Here is a 15,719-nt window from a genome sequence, read left to right on the forward strand (position 1 = left end):
TACACACCTGATACGGGATATACGGTTCTGTGGAAACCCATATCGGGGCGTAGTTACAGGGTTAGGTACACACCTGATACGGGATATACGGTTCTGTGGAAAACCATATCGGGACGTAGTTACAGGGTTAGGTACACACCTGATACGGGATATACGGTTCTGTGGAAAACCATATAGGGGCGTAGTTACAGTGTTAGTTACTGACCCGATACGGGATATACGGTTCTGTGGAAAACCATATCGGGGCGTAGTTACAGGGTTAGTTACACACCGGATATACGGTTCTGTGGAAACCCATATAGGGGCGTAGTTACAGGGTTAGGTACACACCTGATACGGGATATACTGTTCTGTGGAACACCATATCGGGGCGTAGTTACAGGGTTAGGTACACACCTGATACGGGATATACGGATCTGTTGAAAACCATATCGGGGCGTAGTTACAGGGTTAGGTACTGACCCGATACGGGATATACGGGTATGTGGAAAACCATATCGGAGCGTAGTTACAGGGTAGGTTACACACCCGATACGGGATATACGGTTCTGTGGAAAATAATATCGGGGCGTTATTACAGGGTTAGTTACACACCGGATATACGGATCTGTTGAAAACCATATCGGGGCGTAGTTACAGGGTTAGATACGGACCCGATACGGGATATACTGTTCTGTGGAAACAATTTCGGGGCGAGACCGCAGGTTTTCCACGGAACCGTTTATCCCGTATCGGGTCACTAACCCTGTAACAATTATATCACCCCAACTACTTTCCAACTCATCAAATTAACAATTATGGTTATATATAACCAGTATTATTATATTTCTACTGCCCCATATAGTCTCCTGACACCATATACAGCATATGGGTTCATCATGTGACGTCAAACAGCCAATGAGAGAAGAGTATTTTGAAGATGGTGTGATATATATTGTTATTTTTATAGAGTGTAAACAAATTGGTATGTATGGCTTATGGTTTTAATACCAAAGGAAAAGATATTATGGTACATAATAAGATATAAATATATATTTTGTACCAAAATCTCGTTTTGCAGACATACTTAACATGCTGTTTTATAGTATTAATATTACATATATGTGTGTCCTGTTATATTTGTGTATTGTATATAATGTTACAAAATCACATAAATTGTTTTGTTAGTATGGATCCAAAAACACACGACTTTGTGTTCAGAAATGTATTCTGATATTTGTGGCTGTAGGCTAACCCTCTGTCCATCATCATGTCTGTCTGTCAGTTGGTACGTCCGACCACAATATTTGTCTGACGTTATTTGATAAGAAAGGGCCTTAAACTAAAATATCTGGAAATAAAAGTTATTTATGTTATGCTTTCCGGTGGTTTATAGAGAAATATCAGTGAAATAAAACTGGTATTTCACTGTTTGAAACAGAGAAAAATAACAGTGAAAAATAACGATATTTTTCACTGTTTTACAGTGAAATGACGTCATTTTTTCGACGAAATGACGTCATAAATCATGCGACATTATCCAGTTAAACTCTTTTACAATGTAAATAAACGGTGAAAAAAGCATAAAATAAAAAGAAAATTTGTTGGAATCGATGGAATATCGATTTTAATTCGCTCGTGATCATAAACAATACATATTTTCACTCGTGGCTGCGCCACTCGTGAAAATATTCTTGTATATGATCACTCGTGAAATAAAGTCGATATTCCATCGAATCCAACAAATATCCTCTATTTATATTTGCTCTAAATCTGTTTCATATATACATGATATAAGTTTGTGTTTTAAGTGGGAAATGAATCAATAAGCTAGAAGTTATCATTATCAATACATGTATTATATTCACAGTATTTAAAACAAACAAAAACTGAAACTAAAAAAAGGAAGCGTATATGTGCTTTAATGTATTTGGATGGTTGAATTAAAATGGCGGTAATGAAAATATCCCTCTTGAATCTTAACCTGACTCAAATCAAAGCGCTGAAGGCACTGAAGATGTTCGCTGTTGCATAATTTAACACGCAATTCATTTTTGAAAATCAATCGCAAGTTTGAAATGAACACACGCCATTCAACTTTATAAAGTGTGTGTCATAGCGCACGGGTCGAGTTTTGTGTGCACTTTTTATCATCCTTATTATTTCATAGAAATAACTAAGACAAAATAAAAACAACATGCTTTTTGGAAGTTCTGAAAGCATAGAAAGTATGATGAAAATGGTAATGATAACTTAATATAAAGAAAATTTGCAGTCACCATATTAAAGGAATATTTTTTTCTTATATCAAATGACTATCTCACCAAGAATATAAATTCATAATGAAAGTTCCGTGTACAAAACTTTTGATTTTTGACACCATATACAAATTCAAAATATACAACAATCTTCGTATCTTGTATATGGAGGAATAAAAGTATATAAACATTGCTGTTCATGCTTTACTTATTACCCGAGCAGTTCACACGGTGTCAACAACGCTAACATAAACATAAGTATAGAGCACTCATGCGCTTTTAGCGTAGCTGTTTCAGTTTTCATCTTAGTGACTTTTACATAACGCCAACAGACACGCATGAATATTTTCGAATATTTAATAAGCTGATTCGAGTTACAACCTCTGAATTTTTGCTACACCACTGCGTATGTGCTCAATTCAAAGGATGTAGCACTGTTCAGTGTAAGGAATTCCGGACTACTCTCTGTATGCTCAAACGACACAAATTGTGGCCCTGTTACAATTACGCGTTACAATCCATCTCGCAGAATTTCACTTTCGCCTCCAAGATGAGAAAACAATCATTAGCGAAATAGTATAGTGTCACGATAAGAGAAAATCGTTTAATTATCATACCACAATGTTTGCCGTACTTGGTCAGCACGTCTGGAAATCATTCCTTAATGTGTGGATAGGCTGCCATTATTAACAAGTTTGCTATTTTCAATTCAATTTTGTATCAAAAAGCATTGTTCTTAAATGTGGCATTTTCAATTCGCAATGAGATTTGTAATGACCCTCGTCATGTGAAAATGGGTCTTATTCCATATGCGCCCATCATATAAATAGCTCACTCAGCTATCACTCCTTCTGGAAAGGAGAAACATAACATATTGAGTGATTTTAAAGCGAACAGCATCGCCTATGGCCTGACTGCGCAAAAGCACATGTTGGGTTTAACAAACGCTTGCCGAAACGCATAAGACCCATTTTCGCATGACGGCGCTATTGACGTGTGATTTAAATGTGTCGAAAGAAAACTGCGTTTAAATCAAATATAAACATACGATATATTTCGATAGTGAAGAAAGATACTCATAACAAGGCATATGAGGACACATATGAAGTGCTCTCCCGTAGTATATTTTTTATTTTACTCACACTAATGTGTGGTTTGACAATGCTAACACGGTGAATATGCAGCTTACAAGTGAAAAACACAACACAATAGTTAAACTTTTGTTTAATTGTATTTAATTATTTAGAAAAGTAAATTGCTAACTTTATTTCAAAGTCAGCGTATACGCCGACTACATTTTTAAAAGACATTTATTGTTATAAATATATTTAATATATTACGTTGTTTTCGGTTTTAGCGATTAAAAAGCATTTTCGAGGTTGCCTATAGTATGCCTGTAGTAATTCATGAACTCATATCCAACTGTCTATGTATTGAGAACTGTGAATATAAACAAGCTTAACCTTCTACTAACCTTCTGCTATTGCATTCGTATTATTATTATAAATTGTTTGTTATATTCTGGTTTAGCAATTATGAAACTTTTTTTTGTCTATCGTATCGCTGAAGTTATTGTTGACCTATAGATAATATGGGTCTTTGATATAAATAAGCGTCAACTTTTTCCCGAATCTCTCATTTTACGACCTGTACTACGTCATTGAGTTGTATGCGAGAGCGTAACCTATTGCGTTGTTATAACCCGTAAACTTTCCTTTGTTTATCGACAGACGCATCTATTAATAGCCTCGTATATCATGAATACCAAAACAACCGTGAAAAAGAACCACGTGACCAAATAGGACGCAAAACGCAAATACCATGCGACTACGACTTTTATTATGTAAGAAAGCTCCGCAATTCCTTTGAAGTCGGAGCCTTGTGATTGCTATTACTTAAATAATTGACCTCTAACTGAAGTAAGCAAAGGAAACGCAGCACCTAATTGACCCATTCCTTCTATGTGCGAAGGCAGATTGAATTTTACTAATGTATGGTTTGCCTATTATAACACACATTATAATGCGGTAAATATGCGACTAACAAGTAAAAAACATTATAATTAAACTTTTGTTTTGAATTAAGTTATTTAGAAAACAAAATTCCAAACCTTATTTCAAAACAGCAAAACTACATTTTTTAGAGAATATTATTGTTATATTTAAATGTTTTTTTTAACAGTTTCAGCGATAATGAAACATTTTTTTATGTTGTCTATCGTATCCCTGTAATAATTGTTGAACTCGTGGTCAACGTATTATTAATTGAGACCTGTGAATATAAACAAGCGTAACCTTATACTACTGCGTTATTCTCACACGGACTCCCCTTTGTTTATCGCCAGCCTCAGATTTATGAATGAGCTGAGCGAAAATACTACGTCACGCACACGCAGCAGAAAGTGGACTATTTTAATCATTCATAAACAATCTCCTCCGCAACACGTACAATACGATCATTGTTTATTGATTCTTTCCTATAAAACACCGTTCGAAAATATTGAATGTAACACGATATTAATATAATGTTGCCATTTGTGAATACACATAATTGGAGAACTCAAACCTCTTGCATAAATTATACAACTCTTTCTTGCGCGGATACGCAACCGGGTATTGGGTTAATCATACCTAGTCGTATCGACCTGAATTTCGCACTAAGCACTTAAGACGGTCGCTAAAGCGCCCATCTAAAAATCGCGTCATTATTGGTTCATGCTATGGTCAGGGACCTATACACCCTTTCAGTTATTAACTGATTATAATTACCTCCCCTGAATGACGTCATCCGGGGATACCCGATTATCGACTGTAAGCAAACAAAGAGATGTCTGTTTGACAATGTGTGTTTTCAACGGTGTAAATGGACTTAAAATATGAACGAAAAGGTTTGTACTGACCTTATTATTAATAATTTATTATTTTCTTATGCAATTTTGATATTCGGTTTATAATGCTGATAAAGCAGCGGTATTGTTTTTGTCTGTTATATGTTTTCGCGAGGACGAAACGTTCAAACGAAGGATTTTTTACTGAATTAAATCCTGTTCAGAAATGTTGATATAGATTAAATAGGTGGAAATATTGACTTGTTTTATCTAAGGACATTTCGTATTCGTCAAAGTATGAACACTCGTTGGCATTTATATTTTGAAGCAACTAAAGGACGCTCGTACTGGTCTTAGTCATACCGTGCTTTTGTACCAATTGACCATTTTTTTAAATTGAAAGCCAACGGCATCCAATGCAACATATGGTTTGTTAAAAAGCTATTTGTTTGATTAGAGCTTGTACTAAGCTATACCCGGCCTAATGTGTATTAATGTGTAAAGTACAATGAATCAGTTATCATGAATGTTATGAAACAGAATTTTGTTCAACAGATTAATGACCACGACTATGCTGTCCAGTTTTACACAGCAACACCAGTATTCGACTCAAAACCGGATGGAAAACAGATTCAAGACATTACTGTATCACTCGAGAAGAAGTTGAAGGTAAATTAAATTGTTTAGTCAATTGATTTGTTTAAATAACATTTGGGAATAAAACATTTATAGACATATAATAATTAATATCAATACAAATAAAATGAAATTCTTAACCAATAGGATAAAAACACATCTTATTATTTGTTAACCACGTTTGTGGACTTTGTTATACTGATTTTAATGATCCAAAATAATTGGTAAAGTTGTTATTCACTTGATTTTTTTAAATATTATTAGTTGATCTTCATAAAATTTCAGTCTAACAGGATCTGCTGTGTGCCCAAATGTCACACCACTGGCTAAGGATTGTTAGAAGGCCATGGAAAGCCCAGCTATCATGCATTTCCAGCTGAAGATGATCCAGTTCAAGCTGTTTGGTTGAATAAAATACGAAGAGATGAAGACAGACATTTTAAGGTCAGTTGTTAGTGGTTTCAGTAAAACTTTAAATGATTTTGTATAAAGAAAAATAAAACATGTAAAGTACTATACATTTTCATGTCAGAAAAATAGTGTTGATGTGATTAAAAAAAGCACACATATTTATTTATTCTTTTTTTTCTTCCAGATAAGTCACAATACGGTTGTCTGTTTTCTCCATTTTGAACGTGACTGTCTTGATGAATCTGGATTTGCTAAGCGGAGGTATCTAAAACCAGGAGCCATCCCTACACTATTCGACTGCTGGAAGGACAAACCACATCTGTTGAAGCGAATTCAAGTGGAACGTGCAATTAACAAGATTAAAAGTTTTCACATATTTGATCAGGTCATTCTGGTTTCTCTGTTTGGGATAATTAATCAAATTTGGACAGTTTGCTCATTGCTCACTCTTTTCCAAGACCCAATTATACCATGTCCTGGTGTTTAACATACATACCATTTATATGAACATCTGTTGTTCGTGTACATCATACTACATGTAGGCTAATGAAAAACCATTGGCTGTTCATGTAATATTTGTACATTTTTTGGCTTTGTATAAAGTTTTTGATAATTATCTTGATATAAGCATTGATTTAGTTACAGATTAATGCTTAAAGAGTACTTAAAGCTACACACCTTGAAATAAAGTACATGTTCATATAGATGCAATTTGAAAGTGTGCAAAATTTTCATTAAATCTATAGTCTAGTTAGCAAGTAATTTATTATTTTTCAAACAGGAATAACTGCTTTTAAAACTGAAAGAAGGATTTCTATATTAAACACGATCATTTTTAACTTTTTAAAGCGCAAAAAAAGATGGCTTTCTACCTTGTTACCACCAGATATATTCTAGTTGGCAAAATAAAATTAAATCTATAGCCTAGTTTAATAGCAAGTTATTTTTTTTTCAAACAGTACTGCTTTTAAAACCGAAAGTAGGATTTCCAGACGTACACATCCATTTCGACAAACGCGATTATTTTTAAGTTGTAAAGTGCAAAAAAGATGGATTTCTACCTTGTAACCACCAGACATATTCTAATTGGCATAGATAAAATATGTCACTCATACTTAAATTTACTATGCCAAATAAGGTGTGTGGCCTTTACATAAAAATTGTATATACATCTTTTTAATCATGTTTGTTAATTTGTTTTGATTGTATGACTACTGAATAAATAATTTTGTTAATAGAAATTTTAGTTTTTTTTTTGGGAAATATTAGGTAAAACTAAGAAAGTCCAATGCATATTGAGACAAATCAGTACTTAAGTTCGTTTCCTGGGAAGAACCATTACTGATTCTCAATGGGGATCGAAACTGGTTGCTCCAGATTGCTTAGCAGACACCATAGCAACTATTTCACTAAGACTCTGCTACAGATTTGCGTAATCCTTTGAGTAAAAACACTTTGTAATCAATGATATAAGCTTTATTACAACAGAAATAATGCAAGATAAGCACATTTGAGTAGCATAGTTCATCACAAAACAGTATGAAGTATCATTAATGATGAAAGACAACATGTGAAAGCTAGAAATCATAAACTAATTTAAGGAAACACAATCTGAAAATTACAAACATTCAGATACAGGTATTGCACCAAAATGAGCTGAGATCCTATGATTATATTGAATGAATAAATGTGATTTGAGGTGAATCTCACAAATACTGACACTAAAATAACACAAAATTGAATACTTTCAAATATATTTTAGATTATTTCAATACTCTTTATTTCTGATTACCGGTTTTTCATGGAGCGGAAACACTTGCATCTAACAATTGTTGAACTGTTACGTTCAGATGTCCATGTGTCGAATACATAACCGTCATGAAAAAACACATAGCCTCGTTGAATAGGCTTTTCAACACCCAGTTTTGAACCTTTACCAGAACTTTTGGTCCATTCCAGAATGTTCATGTACGAAAAGTCTTTGAAGATCGGTCTGGTGCTTTGGGTCCATGTGCATTCTTCCAAATTAAGATGTTCTTCCGCTGTTGACACTGTTGATTGTCCTTGACAGTTCATACAGGACGACTTCTGCTTAGCTGCAAATGGCTGGTCTGGATAAGGATCCACAATTAGGATGTTATCCTGGTTGTCACTGAATTTCTTTACCCTGGAAAATATATAAAAGTAAAGATTTAAACTTTGCAACAGAACATTAAGATTTAAGGTGTAACAAAAAAAGCACTACTCCAGAGTCTGTTTCAGATACTTGTTTTCCACCTAATAAACGCCACCCCTACCTTCTTTGTGACCAAAAAATGTATAAAGACAATTTAACTAGTGGCAACCAATTTCTAATGCAGACTTAAGAGAGTAATGTAACTTATTATGTCAGGGATTTTAATTGAAGCAGAAAGCTGTGTGCCACTATGCATGTTATATACATTGTAAAGTACTATATGCCGTGTGGTCGAGTCAGACTGACTAAACAGATAAAACTTATTTTTAACAGACTGGTTGACAGAAATATAGAAAAAAATTCACAACATGAATGTGCGTTTTTAATATAAAAAGCAGGCTTTTTCCTGGCCATTTTGGGAAAAAAGCAATTGCAGGATTGTGAATTGTTCGTGCCAAAAATCAACTGATTTGGGAAAAACTAATATAAAATAACCCTTCACAATCATTCAAATTAGATGAAAAATCATATTATTCATGGTAATGTACTTTGTTAGATGTCATTTACATATAATTGAGTTAAAATAATCATAACCTCTTCTTTCTTTTTTTATTGGGAACTATTTTTTTCAAATTACAATTTAGGTTAGGGAATGGGTCCGTTTAACTGACCCGTAGATACACCAGGAAAAGGCCTGAAAAGGCGATATAAAATAAGTACCTCAAGCAAAGTTCGGCTTTTGTCTCATTCGATTTCACAGCTTGTCCCCGGCATTTCAACCATATTCGCAACTCTGTAACTTTGCATCTTTCTGGTTGAAGTTGCGGTAAAACAGCGCCAGGGACATCCTTGGCATACAGCTACAAAAAATAAAAAGGCAGGTTTTAAGCATTATTGCTTCTTTAGAAAAAAATCATGTTACTTATACAACATACAAAATTCTTCATATTATTTTTTTAGAAAATGGTTTGAAATAAATATGATCGATACTGAATGTAGTGTAAGTTACATGTTTTTTTTAAAGTGGCAATAATGCTTAAAACCTGACAGCTGAACTTGTATGCTTTCATGTTGTTTCTCTGTACCGAGTCAATATTTATTAGAGTGTATTTATGGTACATGACTATGTCCGGATATATTCATGCCACCAATGTGTATGTATTTGCATAATTATATTAATAATAAACTTAGGAGTATTTATTATAGTGAATTCACATTTTAAACAAAAAAACAAACCTTATGACAATCACAGTCGTGTACTGTTGTACTTTCTTTTCTGTTACAGGATCTGGTTCAGCAATGGTACTTCACTGTTTCTGAACATAGCATTTGGGATGATTCCTGAAAAAACCCCACATATAATGCTTTTTTTGCAGCTGATTTTTATATTATTTCAACACTTCAGTCAAACACTCAAAGAAACAAAGGATAGTTTCGGTTTTGAAAGTTTATAAATATAGAGATTTTGGTGTAAAAAACATGAAAGTTAAATGACCCATTCTCCTGATTGGTTTTCATTCACATTCTTCTACTTTCTAGTTCTATTTAAGAATAAAAAAAGCCCCGAAATCATATAATTCCTATGATAAAATCATGATTACAAATATAAACTTTCTGAAAATAACTCGTAATACGCTTTGCTTTCAAAATTTGGCATTTTTATACAATATTTACTTTTAGGTTCCAATCCAGGTGTAATGGTATATGTACGTACATGAAATGTGTCTTGACAAAACGGAATGTTTAATGCATTTTTTCTCACTTCATCGTACTTAAAAGTAAATATACAACAAGCGATAGCTTTAATATGCGTCAATAAAATAATAAAAATAAAACATGTGTGCAACTTACGCATATATTGTGCTAAAGACGTTGATTTCTTCAGCGACACAGTAAAATTTTATTTTCTCTGGCGAATTTCTATCCCCCGTTGACGTCACATCCGGCTAAGGGACACAACTCTAACACTAGTAAAAGCGAATAACTGAAAGGGTGTATAGGCCGCGATTTCGCGTCTAGTGACGTCATCATGCGGGTAGAACACCAGCCGGTCCGTGCCCACTTGAAGCACCGACTGTATAGCTTTTGCCATATCCGCTATAGTACAAAATTCGACGACCCAGCGGGAGTTGACCCCGGGTCGCGCCGGCCGGATATCGAGGGGATCGAACTGGATACTTCGTACGGGAACGTCGAGTTAAGTCTGTATTAGGTACTGCACCGGTTTGTGTTTTGATAAGTAGTAATTGTAGATATAGTAGAAGTAGTAATAGCAGCAAAAGCGTTAAACGCAGTAATAGTAGTATTATAGTTGTATGATTGTTGTTTTAGAAGCATTCTTTATTTAATTTGCCTAATAGTTATTAATATGAGTAATACAAGCAGTACTAGCAGAAGCAACAGTAGTAATTGTAGCACAGAGCGTATATTGTCTCATCTAGAGTCCGTGATTGTAGTTACCTAGTACATATGTAGTTTATTTATAGACATTTTATATTTACGTAGTACGACGGAAATATTTAATCAAGGTCCGTCTTTGCAATTATAATACATTTTATGATTTGTGGCACTTATGCTCGATTGGTAATTGTCGGCTCGGGTACTACTTAAATGTACCCCGGGTACGGTAAATATACTAACACGTGCCCGGAAATTCTAACGCTTAATTGAGCTCGATTGGTCATTGTCGGCTCCGGTACTTCTTACATGTACCCCGGGTACTCTTAAGTATACTTACATGTACCCCGGGTACGGTAAATATACTTAATCGTACCTGGTTGATAATAGACTGTACCCGAGTTGTATTCTCGCAAAAAAATCCGATGTCGTAAAACGCGCTACCGATTATCGTAAACAAACTTCTCTTAAAATAAAAACTGCATCAACATGCTTTTTGAATATGAGTTTCGATAATATAGAGGCCATTTTACAGAAAATTGAAATAAATGTGAATATAATTTAATAAAAAAAAATAGCCGACAACGACCGATTTAGCGTCAAATTTCCCGGGTACGTTTAAGTATATTTACCGTACCCGGGGTACATGTAAGTATACTTAAGAGTAACCGGGGTACATGTAAGTAGTACCCGAGCCGACAATGACCAATGTCGGCTCGGGTACTATTTACATGTGCCCCGGGTATCTTAAGTATACTTACATGTACCCCGGGTACGGTTAATACTTAATCGTAACCGGTCGATATAAGACTGTACCCTTGTTGGATTCCCGCCCAAAATCCGATGTCGTAAAACGCACTACCGATTATTTTAAAGGGGCCGGCAAACATATTTGTGGGAAACTACGAGGATTGCTTATATAAGTAAAACATACATCCGCTTTTATCATGAGCGTTGATGGTCGAGTGGTCTAGGTGGGAGACTTTTTACTCCCGGACTCCAGGGCTCAGGGTTCGAGCCCTTTTGATGATAACTTTTTTTCCCCTTTTTTTAAATCGTATTCTTTTTTTTTTACTAGAGATTTTTAGTTCCAATAATTAAATTTATCAATATAAAGCATTTACTGATAAGCTTCAATACATTTATGACATGACAAAATATGTTGGACGGACCCTTTAAACAAACTTATCTTTAAAAAAAACTGCATCAACATGCTTTTTTGAGAATGAGTTACGATAATATAGAGGTCATTTTACAGACAATTGACATAAATGTGAATAAACTTAATAAAAAATAGCCGACAACGGCCGATTATGCGTTAAATATCCCGGATACGTTTTAGTTTATTTATCGTACCCGGGGTACATGTAAGTATACTTAAGAGTACCCGGGGTACATGTAAGTAGTATACGAGCGGACAATGACCAATCGAACGTCATTTATAGTATCAGTAGCTGGTAGATACAACTTAAGTTCGTTGTATTCACTAACATCACACAACTTACAAGGTACAGTTTATAAATAAGCTACGTTGTTTGCGAAAATAATAAAAAAGTCGACATAGAATGTCACAAAATGCGTCGTATAAGTGGAGTCTAACAATTTTACCTCCGAGTGGGACACGTTTTCGTTGTTCCGGAAACTGAAAACTGCGGCGTTCGGCCGACTGGATGGTGTTTGTGTCAATGAGCATGTGCAGACTTGGGGCGATCCGGTCAATGTTGCCACTGCGCATGTGCAGACTTTGGGCGATCCGGTCGATGTTGTCACTGCGCGTGTGCAGACTTGGTGCGATCCGGTCGATGTTGTCACTGCGCCTGTGCAGACTTGGTGAGCTCCGGTCGATGTTGTCACTGCGCATTTGCAGACTTGGGGCGATTCGGTCGATGTTGTCACTGCGCATGTGCAAACTTAGGGCGACCCGGTCGATGTTGTCACTGCACGAGTACAGACTTGTTGCGATCCGGTCGATGTTGTCACTGCGCATGTACATACTTGGGGCGATCCGGTCGATGTTGTCACTGCGCATGTGCAGACTTGGGGCGACCCGTTCGATGTTGTCACTGTGCGAGTGCAGACTTGTTGCGATCCGGTTGATGTTGTCACTGCGCATGTGCAGACTTGGGGCGATCCGGTCGATGTTGTCACTGCGCATTACATTCGCGTCCGGGCAAGCTTGATCATCATTAAGGGATATAAAACAGGAAATAAAATACATATGTAACTAAATTGTTAAAGAGAAAACGATCATACGATTTAAAGGGGCGGGCATTCATCAACATGAGGCAAACATGAGGCAAACATATTAATGGTAACGCGTGGGAAAAAACGTGCGTTTATTTCAAATACTTGCGTTAAAAGAGAAAAACAATGCATTTCCTCTTATGAGGCTCGATTGGTCATATTTGGCTCGGATCTTACTTAAATGTACCCCGGTTACTCATAAGTATACTTAAATGTACCCCGGCTACGGAAAATAAACTAACACGTACCCGGAAAATTTAGACCAATTGAGAAAATTTATTCCCGCCCAAACTCGATGTCGTAAAACTACAAAATTCGAAAAAAACAACATCTTTTTGAACAAAACCTCTCTAAACATGCTTTTTTGAGTAGGAGTTTCGATAATATTTATGCCATTTCACAGAATATTGACATAAATATGAATATTCTTAATTTGACTAAAAAAGCCGAGAACAACTAATTTAGCGTTAGAATTCCCCGTTACGTTTCAGTATGTTTTCCGTACCCGGGGTACATTTAAGTATACTTAAGAGTACCCGGGGTACATGTGAGTAGTAACCGAGCCGACTATGACCAAAGTTGATTTAAAATAATGTTACGATTAGCTCTTGTACTCAGCTGTCAAACATTTTCGTGCACGTGGAACTCATTTTGTTAAAAATAACGACATCAAGCATGAGTTGATCATTAATTATTATTGAAATTACAAGGCGTCATCGTTGACAGAGGTAATTTTCGTATAATAACGATGGTTTAAGGTAATTAATATTTGATACATTTGACACTCACTTGGAACTGATTTTATTAAAGCATTACAACTATTTTCTTTTGACGATTATTAATAAAATTGTAAATTGTATTTTTAAAAATTTCATTAAATATGTTCTTTTCAGAATGTAGTTTAATTGGACTATATAACGGACTATATAACGGTTTAGAATTATTCGGTTGTTGTTGTTTTTTTATGTTAAGCAAATCCAATCCGCTTTAAAGGAAATTTGTGTTAAAAATGAAGTGTCATCTTAACGAAAATCCAGGTTAGGCGGATTAACATGGGGCCTAGAATTCCAAGAACGAGGCATGTTAATTTTCATCGGGGATGGGAAAAAGGGAAGTTTTTTTTGCAGTTATATTTCCTGCCTAGCATCCGATGGATAGAAAAGTGATCTCAACATAGATCTGGCGATCACCTGATAGCGAACAAACGATACACAAACACCCCATAGAATACCGTGTGAAAGATTTATAGCGAACAGCAAACATTGACTTATGACACGTGATACTTACATCTCTGATCAACAGCGCCCCGTGCCGCGGTCCCGCTATGTGCGTCCGGTTTCTGTGGGCTCTCTCTCCGGGATCGCGGCGCATGGTGGCTGGTGACGTCAAACACGCAGTCCGGGTCCAGCAAAAGGGTAGTGGGCCGAAAACCATGAGCGAGTAACTTTTGGTACTGGAAAGGACTAATTGGCTGCTGAAATGTCAGCTTAGTTCCCCAAACATAGTTTTTTTAAATAACAAAATCGTGATAACAAAGTAAGGTATATGTGGTGTTTGTTATACCGTCGAGTTTGCATAATAATTGGGAACATGTCAAAATATACAAAACAATGAAATTTATGAACATGGCAGTATTTTATTTATTTACTTGTAATTGTCTGCACTAAACAGTATAATTTATCTGTAAGCTATTATGTTTAGTTTTATATATCGCTCAACCAATTGCGACAAATCCTACAGACTGACTGAATAAAGTAATCGCAGCGGTTATTTCCTGTTTGCTGATCGAATGCTGCTTCGTGCTTGTCGTGTTTTTTTTTAATTGTGAGCGGTTAGAATGCATGTATATTATTTGCAATCAACAGCCTATAACGTATGTCATTAAAGTTGTCTAGAGCCGTACTTGCTGTACTTATTGAAACAAAAAATATTTGTCAGAAAATAATAATCGATAAAAATGACGTCATCGCATGTTGTTGTTTTTTATAAGAAAGGCAATGTGTTGAACTGAAACATGCTCGGAACCAGTGACATATCTGAATGTGAACATGTCGAGTTTGTCTAAATTACAAGGTATGCACCGATTTCTGAAGGGGAACGGCGAAGCAGGCATACGACTTAATTCAGTGCTTTAATTCAAAAGCTTTGCGCAATCCAGAGATTCTTCATAACACAATTGTAAAATGTGCCCCATCAAAACGAACCAGCAAAATAAATAGAAGCACATTTATTATTAAAATTACGAAATTTCCTTAGGTGTTCAAAAGGTACCTTGGTCATGTCTTATCAAATATTGTACGGACAATTACAGTGACGGCTTAATTGTATACTCACCGTTACTAGACATCAATCATAAATATTATTCTTAACTAAAGGGAATGTAAACTATTGATAGGAATTTAATAGAGTTATTGAAAGAAAAGTTATCAAAGAGGTTAAGACGTATTATTGTACTTCATAAAAAATTGCACCGTAACTAAAGATAAAACCCGCTCGGAAAAAAGGGGCTTTTTGTGTGCGTCAACTCAAGTGTCGTCCAAGATAAGCCTGTACAGTTCGAGCAGGCTAATCTGGGATGACACTTTCTGATTGTATGGCATGTTTTGTTTAAAGGCAGTAAAATAATTAGCGAACATCCAGCAAACTGCACAGGCTAATATGGGACGACACTTAACGCACATGCGTTAAGTCCGGTTTTCCCAGGGCTAAAATATGTATCGTATGATGTTCTGTAAGACGGGCTGTATTCAATTACCGACCATTTACCTTTGCAGAGATGGACGATCTGTCA

At 35.6% G+C, this 15,719-nt stretch overlaps 1 protein-coding gene and 2 long non-coding RNA genes across 3 annotated transcripts in view; 1 reads left to right on the forward strand and 2 right to left on the reverse strand.

The window, feature by feature from the left end:
• The first annotated feature begins 4,969 nt into the window (after positions 1-4,969).
• Positions 4,970-6,865, forward strand: LOC127864241 (uncharacterized). Its single transcript, XR_008041617.1, has 4 exons — positions 4,970-5,124; positions 5,620-5,733; positions 5,986-6,144; positions 6,296-6,865. It is a non-coding gene; the product is annotated as an uncharacterized LOC127864241 (long non-coding RNA).
• Positions 6,866-7,674: 809 nt separating this feature from the next.
• LOC127864249 (uncharacterized) lies at positions 7,675-10,293 on the reverse strand. The gene is made up of 4 exons (XR_008041639.1): positions 10,139-10,293; positions 9,524-9,628; positions 9,008-9,147; positions 7,675-8,278 (listed from the first exon to the last, which is right to left on the reverse strand). It is a non-coding gene; the product is annotated as an uncharacterized LOC127864249 (long non-coding RNA).
• Positions 10,294-11,456: 1,163 nt separating this feature from the next.
• LOC127864233 (uncharacterized) overlaps positions 11,457-15,719 on the reverse strand; it is a 258,553-nt gene continuing 254,290 nt past the window's right edge. Inside the window, exons 4-6 of the mRNA XM_052403925.1 lie at positions 15,695-15,719; positions 14,216-14,391; positions 11,457-12,859 (exon numbers count right to left, since the gene is read on the reverse strand). The exon at positions 15,695-15,719 is cut by the window's right edge and continues 95 nt beyond it. Of these exons, the coding sequence (XP_052259885.1) occupies positions 12,186-12,859; positions 14,216-14,391; positions 15,695-15,719 (875 nt within the window). The 3' untranslated portion in view covers positions 11,457-12,185. The remainder of the gene's footprint in view (positions 12,860-14,215; positions 14,392-15,694) is intronic.

Source organism: Dreissena polymorpha, chromosome 1 (genome assembly GCF_020536995.1).
Source record: "Dreissena polymorpha isolate Duluth1 chromosome 1, UMN_Dpol_1.0, whole genome shotgun sequence".
Classification (NCBI taxonomy): domain Eukaryota; kingdom Metazoa; phylum Mollusca; class Bivalvia; order Myida; family Dreissenidae; genus Dreissena; species Dreissena polymorpha.